At 42.9% G+C, this 8,567-nt stretch overlaps 1 protein-coding gene across 1 annotated transcript; it reads left to right on the top strand.

Annotated features, from left to right (window-relative positions):
* The first annotated feature begins 5,655 nt into the window (after nt 1–5,655).
* On the top strand, nt 5,656–8,345 carry ECHID (enoyl-CoA hydratase/isomerase D). The gene is made up of 9 exons (XM_086513761.1): nt 5,656–5,970; nt 6,295–6,417; nt 6,582–6,683; nt 6,886–6,924; nt 7,052–7,150; nt 7,253–7,300; nt 7,433–7,528; nt 7,632–7,754; nt 7,891–8,345. The coding sequence occupies exons 1-9, from the start codon at nt 5,734–5,736 to the stop codon at nt 8,005–8,007; spliced, it is 984 nt and encodes a 327-aa protein (XP_086369887.1). The 5' UTR covers nt 5,656–5,733; the 3' UTR covers nt 8,008–8,345.
* Nucleotides 8,346–8,567: the final 222 nt, after the last annotated feature.

The following is an 8,567-nucleotide window of genomic DNA, read 5'->3' as shown; positions in this document are numbered from 1 at the left end:
TTTCTTTTGATTAATATAAAGTTTATTCTCTCATAAAACTTGAAATATTACCTGGAGGTGTTGATTGTGTTCGTCTAATGAATTACAGTAGATGATTATATCATCAAAGAACACTATAGTAAAGGTTTGGTGAGGCCTGAATAGCTTCTCCATCAAGCGGTTAAATGTGACTGGTGCATTGGTCAAGCCAAAAGGCATGACAATGTACTCGTAAAGACCAAACGTAGTGCGAAATGCGGTCTTTACAATGTCTTGATCAACTATCCTTATTTGATGGTAGCCACTTTTTAGGTCAATTCTACTGAACTAGGTTGACCCTTGCAACTTATCAAATAGGTCTTATTTAGTGCTCTATAGTCGACAACATACGATATGTGCCGTCTTTCTTTTGCACTAATAACACGGGTGAACAAAATGGAGATGAGCTAGGCCTAGCCATGCCTTTTTCAACTAACTCATGCACTTGCCGCATAATCTCCTCTTGTTGAGCTTGGGAAACTCTATAAGGAGGTTTATTATGCGATGAACTTCCTGAAAGAAGTTCAACTGCATGGTCGTCATTGCCTCGTTTGGGAGGTAGTTCACAAGGGATATCGTCAATAAAAACTCTATTGGTTCCCCTTGAGGGAATTGGATAACTTTAATTCCTTTTGATTAATTATATTTTCTTTTGTTAAACCATTAGTTTCATTTTGAGAATCTTTAACAAAGATCATGTTTATTGACTTATTGAAACCTTGCTTATGTACAAGAGGTATGGTACTACCCAACTCCTTAGCATCTATGTACATATCTTTTTCCCTGAACCTAAAGTAGATTTTCCTTTTAGGGAATTTAACATCGGTAGCCATGCGATCAAACCATGGTGCCCCTAGGATTACATCCTTGTGCTTGAGAGGAAAGATAAAGAAATCCTCCTTGTCCACATAGCTTTGGACATGGAGCCTCAATTTCCCAATTAAGGGAGTAACTGAGGCTTCTTGCCCCTTGAAAGCACCATCGGCAGGTAGGACATCTCCCATCTCATAAGCTTGGATGCCTAGCTTGGTGGCCAACTCTGTGGATATGAAATTGTGAGTAGAACCAGGGTCAAAGAGAATAAAAGCATCATGTTCTCTTACCTTTCCCCAAGCATGGCATAGAGGAGATCCTATGTGGTGAGCATCCTCTTCTTAAATTTTGACCAACGTAGCTCTAGGAGGCTCATTACGTGTATTCTTGTGGGGGCAAGCACGATAGGCATGCCCTTGCTCCTCTCCGCACTTGAAACAACGGTTATCCTTCTGATAACGCTCTAGCTCTTCAAGAGAGTTTATTTTTGCCTTTATAACTCCCTTCTCCTTAGCTTTGTTGTTGTTGGTGTTGCCTTTGGGAGACTTTTGGACATTGTCCTTCCCGTTAGGCTCGTTACGGTCCTTGTTTTTCATGGGCTTAAGATTTCTCTTAGCCCCTTGTTGGAAATCAATTTGTGAAGCGACCATGGTATGGTGTATGACCGCGGATATGGTGCGTGGCCTTTGGGAGTTAACATACTCTGCCATATCCTCAATTAAACCCGCACAAAATTGTTGTTTTTACTCTCCAAAATCCATCTTTTTGAAGACAGTGGATTTGAGATATAAATCCCAAAACTTGTCTACATATTTGTGGATAGATTCGTAGGGAGAGAGCTTCAAGCTTCACAATTTGGTGAGTACTTTGTCTTTGGCATCGGTAGCCAAAAGCTACTTCATAATGGAAGCTCTTAAAGCTTTCCATATTTGTGGAGATTCACCGTTTGCTCGTAGGCTAGACCACCATTGCTTGGCGGACTTTTGAAAATGCATAGCTACATGGCATAGCTTAGAGGACTCCATGAAGCCCTCATCTCCAAACGCCGCATCGACTTGTTGGATAAAGGCCAAGACTTTGTCCGTAGCACCAAAAGTGCCATTGTAGGTAAGGAAAGAGATGTTCTTTCCTCCCTCTTTGAACTTTTTCAGCTTGGACGACCTCTTTCAAGCGGCATAGGATTTCCTATGGCCTCTTCTTTTAGGTGGTTCAAGAGTTGCACCATCACTTTCTTCAGAAGAGGAAGAGTATGAGGAGGATGGAGAAGAGGGTGACCTCTTTCTCGCCTTTTTCTTCCCTTTTTCCTCCTTGTTTGCACCATCACTTTCTTCAGAAGAGGAAGAGGATGAAGAAGATGGAGAAGAGGGTGACCTCTTTCTCGCCTTTTTCTTCTCTTGTTTTCTCTCCCCCCTCTTTGAATTATGGTGTAGAGAAGTATGCAATGGTCTTCTCCGTTTAGGGGGTATTGGAGAGCGTTTTGCCTGCCATCTTCATGGAGCCATCTCCGCCGAGGTGGCAAGAGACTCACTTCTTTCTTGTTTTTTCGGTGGGGGCACTACCATTGAAACTTGGGTTCTCCTTTGGGAAGGAGATGTGTCATTGAGTAGTAGATTTTTGAGCCCTTCATACGGATCCTCTTCTTCTTCCCTTATTGGAGAGAGTCCTCTTTTGGAAGTCTCACTAGGAGGCTTCCTAGGTACTCTCTCTTCTTGGTGGGGAGTTTGGAGAATACCATGGGTGCGCAATTGCTGTAGCACTTCACCTTGGAGGAATGCGTTGCCCAGGGCTTGTTGTAGCCTAGAAACAAGATAGTTCATAAGAATAGGGGCATCATTAGTTGCTCTTTCATTAGCAAAATCAAAGCTATCAACATTCATTTCAATCTCTTTTCCTTTGTCAGTCATACTAGCAAATTTTAGGTGTAAACTTTTACTTGTACTTTGGCACTTCAAGCCCTAGTTGCTACTCCTCTTTACCTTCAAAGATAAGCACTCAAGCATCTATACCCGTGGCTCAAATATTATTAATTGCAAGGAATAGAAGAGAGGATTCAACAGACCCAAGAGAGCACCTGTTCCTGTCTACAGCTCAATAATGGTTAAGCCATAAGCAAGCCATAAGCAAGCCCCGTAGGACTCCATTATTAAGACCATAGCTCTCGACGGTGTCCTCGTCAACTACATAAAGTAGGTGTGCTTCAAAGATGAAAAATCCATATTCTACTTACTCTTTTGCAATTAATAACACCAACCATTTGTAGCAAGCTTGAGGACCTGTCTTCTTGAGCAAGAAAAGAGAAACCAATCGCTCTGATACCAATGTAACTTTTGATGCACTAATAACTTGTGTGTAGCGGAAATTGATAACATAGTGAGCATTTCATTAAGGACAAGTTCCTAATGAGCAGAGAGAGAGAGAGAGAGAGAGAGAGAGAGAGAGAGAGAGAGAGAGAGTACTTAATTTGAGAAAGCAACATAGCAATTTACACCTAGCTAATTTGGCATTGACAATACTTGAAAGAGAGAGAAATAGAACAATTGACAACAGTTGAGGACCGGATTTACATGGAGCCGGTCCCCCCTCCATAAAGGCTTTGTATTATAGCTTCTCCCATCAAAGGAGACTTTTGTACAATACAATCTTTGTGTTACTTGTATAACTAGTTGGTGTAATGAAGATGGAAGCTTCATACACCAGATTATGCTTGAAAAACACACCTAGTGTCCCTAGCCTCAGTCCGAAGACCTCACACACCTTCAAAAATGGTGAGAGCTAGCTGGGAATGAGGATAGATTGAGAGGAAGAAGAGGTAGCTTATGAGAAAGAAATATTCTCCTCACATAATCACTCTAATAGCATAGCTTAGCTTAGTAATTACCATGGTAGAGGAGATGAGCATGCCATTGAAGCTTGGCTCTTGGTTGGATTTGCATTCCATAGCCAAGAGTTGTTGGTGTAGGCCTCTACTTCTCAATGCTTGGAGAAGGAGACGGAGTTCTTCTTGCACACATGAGTTGTGTGTGTGTGTGTGTGTGTGTGTGTGTGTGTAGCATTGTGTTAGTGTAAAATGTAGCCCCTTCTCTCATCTTGGTCGACCCCTCTTGCTAAATGCTCATGCTCGCCTCCCATTGGCTCGTGTAAAGCTTAGCCAATCACAAATTAGAAGCATAGTTGATAGCCTTTTGACAAGGGTCCCCCTTTCCCTTTTGTGAGAGCTTTAGGTATTTAAATAATTCATCTAAACTCTCATTGGACCTTTTTGTCTTCTGGCCAATAGGAATCATGAAAGTCATTGGGCTGCTCGATGCTCATTGGATACCTTGGTAGACTATCCAATAGTCTTCTAGGAAGCTTAATTTCTATTGGTTCTTTTATCAAGCATTTTTAAATTGATTAAACTAAATTTACTCTAGCCTAATTCTCATCGGTCCACCTCTATGGCCATCCAATAGGATTTGAGGGGAGGTTGGGGGCAACTGGCCTAGGAGCTTGACATGTGTCAAGTATTCCCTTTGTGTAAAGGGGGAGCCTTGGGTGTGTGTGTGTGTGTGTGTGTGTGTGTGTGTGTGTGTTTCTCTCTCATCCCCTACAATATGGGCTCGCCCCCACCTTCCTAGGGATGTGGGAAGACTTTTTAGTCTTCCCATGACCATCCAATTTCCCTTTGCTTTGGCCATTGGATAAAAGAATTAATTTTTGGAACCGTAGCCTATGGAAGTCTTAATGGAGCTGAACCTTAGGTCTTTTAAGCCCCATTGAAGCATGTCCCCCTTTGGATCCCTATTTTTCCTCCTTTGGATCCCTGACAGAGACCGGTCTAGCAGCCTTACCAATATTCTAGCTTTTACTCCCCTGGTACTTCCCCATATTAAATGATCAGTTTAACATGAGAAAATCAATTGGGAGTATTAGATATTAGCTTTTATGATAGTATCCAACAAGACTTCAAGCTATATGACATAATGTATCTAAGTTATATGACTTCATTCCACTTATGGTTTTTGATGAATGCTTTTGCTTATGTATGGGTTCAAGGTGTGGTTCTCTCTATTCAATGGCCTGTGTAGAGAGCCCGCCATTCTTGAATCCCAAGAGGTATGGGTTAAGCTATTTTAAATGGGTAACCAACAAGGGTCCCCTCTAAAAATCTCCTTTATCAGGGCAACACTGGTGTGTTAATTTCCTCTCATCACCTTTTAGTTGTTACTTAGTGGTGTCAGTGTATGTATTATGCCCAATCAGAACATAATTCAATTGTTCCAAGAACTTCTCCAAGATGACCAACCCTTGATGTTAGTAGGGGATTTTAACATGGTGGAACAACTAGAGGAAAATTGCATGACAACGGGTCAAACAATCTCAAGGCTAGAAAACGATAATGGGTTAAAGCAATCCAACAGCCTTTTGAATGCAGGCAATATAAGAGAGTTTACTTGGCAAAATTACTCCCGGGGTGATTTGGCTAGGAAACCTAGGTTAGATAGACTATATGTCCCCTCATTATTGAAACCTTCAAAAGGGTTAAAGCACCCGCCTCTGTCTTTTCTTGTCTTTTAGACCAATACTAGATACGGGCACCTTAGTGTAGACTTCTTAGTCTAGCTACCCCTTTTCTCAGAGGATGATTAGAGTGCAAACGTTGTTAATGCCATGTATAACTTGCCAGCATATCGTTCTTTTTGCTTGCACTATTCTTTTTGTTCTGTAGGCGGACACAATTTCTATGAATGCAATTAACAAAAACTGCCTAGAGTACTTTTTCATCCAGAAGAGACGGACAAATGTGATAGGCAGTGGTAGATCCATTGGTTTCTCAATTTTGCTAAAGTCTAAGGTGCACCTCGATTTCATTAATTAAGTGCGTATTAACACGAAGCTGCCAATAGCTACAGTACCTACTACATGGATAATACTGCAGAGAGAGCATTGCAGCGAGTAGCTGCCCTGGCCAGGCACCTTGCGCCCCCTGCTGCCGCGTCTGCGCCTCTTCGCCCCTACCCTTGCTCTGCCTCGTCTTCTTACGACAGAATCCATGGGGACTTGCCGGTTGGCCCGGTCTCCTGGCAGTCCTGCCCCCTCTCTGGCCCCGCCCTTGAGGACCTGCTCTACGAGAAGGCAGCGGGCGAAGCCATTGCGAAGGTTTTCCGCATTCCCTTTCTCTCTGTGTATGAGACGTTAAATTGCTTAGATTTACGCTTGTGTGTGTGTGTGTGTGTGTGCGCGTGTGCGCGTGTGCACGCCTGCTTGCGCTTGTGTGCGTGTGCGTGTTTAGTGATTTAACCGTGCAAATTTCGTGTTGATGCTTTGTGTAGCTTCATTCCTGAGTCTGTGTGAGTGTGTTTGCATGCGCGCATTCACGTCTCTTCTCTTTGGGCGTGTTTCTGTGGGTTCGCATTGTAGTATACTCAGGCTGTTAAGCGTGCACAACCTGTTTTGTGTTTGTCCTCACTCTCTCTTTGGCAGATTACCATCAATCGGCCATCGAGGAGGAATGCATTTCGGCCCCAGACAGTCGCGGAGCTGCAACGAGTTTTCTCTCATGCCAGGGACAACCCAGATGTTGGGGTAGTCATCCTCACCGGCCAGGTCTGCTCTCTCTAAAACTTTTGTGCCGAGTTCATATTTCGAATCTCACATGCTACATGATTGATTCAGCTAGTTTATATTAATTAACCATGTGGGTAGCATGCTCCGAAATTGGATCGAAAAATCCGTAGTTTTATCGGATCTGGGATGACATTGTTTTGTAGGGCACAGAAGCCTTTTGCAGTGGAGGAGATCAAGCTGTAAGAGGCAAGCATGGATACGTTGGTAATGACAACATTGGACGTCTAAATATCCTTGATGTTCAGGTATTTTGCCGCACGATCTACTGAGGATTTGGACATTTTTTTATATATACATATACCTTCATATACATTTTTTTAATCACTATCTCACATCTATGTCTTCAAGGTTGATGATTGATTCACCTTCTAATGCCTAGTAGGGTTTTCTCGTTGGGGTGTTGTGACATATGGATGCATGAAACCATGACTTGTTTTTTTTTAACAGATGCAGATACGGAGGCTTCCAAAGCCTGTAATTGCCATGGTAAGAGTTTCATCTTGGAATATATCATCATCTCGCTTATCATGCGACCTGTTGGTTTAGGAAACTTGCTTATGTGGTTGTATGGTTGGTGAAAGAAGCGTATGTTTATTCGATCCATGACAATTAGGTGGCAGGCTACTGCGTGGGAGGTGGCCACGTCCTCCACATGGTGTGCGATCTTACAATTGCAGCAGACAATGCAGTGTTTGGACAAACAGGTCCCAAGGTATTCTGGGTCCATTCAAACTGTTTGGAGTTGATGACCTTGCATAACTTTTTTGGTTGCCTTTCTGATGGTACTCATACGCCGCTTATGTTCATGTTTAAGGTTGGAAGCTTTGATGCTGGTTATGGCTGTAGTGTGATGGCTCAATTGGTGAGATATCAACTCATCATAAGCGTTGTTTACAATACCTGTTCCCTCTTTGTGTTCATGAATTGCGCTTTCAATGTTCTGTTTTGCTCACTGTGTATATAATTGTCGCTTAATAGCTTCCCGCAATTGCAGGTCGGACAGAAGAAGGCTCGTGAAATGTGGTTCTTGGCACGGTTCTACAATGCCAAGGAGGCTCTTGAAATGGGGTTAATCAATACAGTGGTGCCGGTAAAGTGACCTTGTGTTGTTTAGCTTCATGGTAGGAATTTGCAAGAAACAGGGAGGACATGTGTGGTGAATGATGATCTTTTGATCCAATGATTGTAAACAGCTGGCACAGCTGGAAGAAGAGACCTTGAAATGGTGCAGGCAGATTGCGAGGAACAGCCCAACAGCGCTGCGATTTTTGAAGTCTGCGCTTAATGCAGCTGACGACGGGCATGCTGGCCTCCAAGTAATTGGGTTCATCAATTGTGTCTTTCTTTTATTTGAATATAATGCCATATCCATGTGCGTGGTTTTGCTGGATGCAAAATGTTGACTCTTATGACGTTGATTATCGTTCTCATTATGTGCTTGCTTTGCACCAGGAGCTTGCTGGGAATGCAACTCTCCTGTTTTATGGCTCTGAAGAGGCTGCAGAAGGGAAGAATGCATATTTGGAAAAACGAGCACCAGATTTTTCCAAATTTCCTCGGTTACCATAGGCTGTGTGATCTGGTACTGACTTTATGATTTGCATCTAGTCTCATTCCTGCTGGGGATTAGCCTCACGAGCTTGTTCAATAAATGAATAAGAATCCTTCTTTACCGAGTGTACGCTGAACTGAGGGTATTTTGGTCCGCCAAGCAACACACGTCCCTCATCGGTATTGATCTAACAAAGACAAAAGCCCAAGTCTCTTATGTTGTAATGCACTCACTGTCTGTGTACCGTTTGTGTGGTGCTTGCCAAGAGGCCCTTTTGGCAAGCTTGCTAAGTTTTGCAATGTGCTCTCTCCTGTTGCATCCTGGTGGAACTAACTACTTAATTTCCTCTTGGCGAGCACATGAAGAGTAAAGCAGAGTTTTAGAGACTCTGCTTGTTGGAAAAGCTCAATTTTGCTTTGTCCTTAAGCCTTTGCTTGCCTTCAGCCAATGTACTCTCTCTCTCTCTCTCTCTCTCTCTCTCTCTCTCTCTCACACACACGCTCCTTTGCTTGAGTGTCCCAATGGTCATGGCAAAGTATGTCTTGTCAGAACAAAAGGGAGTCACGAAAGTCTCAAA

The sequence above is a fragment of the Adiantum capillus-veneris genome, chromosome 1 (genome assembly GCF_014529385.1).
Source record: "Adiantum capillus-veneris isolate H3 chromosome 1, ASM1452938v2, whole genome shotgun sequence".
Taxonomy (NCBI): domain Eukaryota; kingdom Viridiplantae; phylum Streptophyta; class Polypodiopsida; order Polypodiales; family Pteridaceae; genus Adiantum; species Adiantum capillus-veneris.
This window is presented reverse-complemented; position numbering and strand designations above follow the sequence as displayed.

What these genes read in the sequence shown, in the direction of transcription:
- ECHID (XM_086513761.1), top strand. Translation starts at nt 5,734, where the DNA reads ATGGATAATACTGCAGAGAGAGCATTGCAGCGAGTAGCTGCCCTGGCC. An exon ending in TAGTCATCCTCACCGGCCAG is followed by an intron (nt 6,418 to 6,581) that starts GTCTGCTCTCTC and finishes ATTGTTTTGTAG; the next exon opens with GGCACAGAAGCCTTTTGCAG. An exon ending in ACGGGCATGCTGGCCTCCAA is followed by an intron (nt 7,755 to 7,890) that starts GTAATTGGGTTC and finishes GCTTTGCACCAG; the next exon opens with GAGCTTGCTGGGAATGCAAC.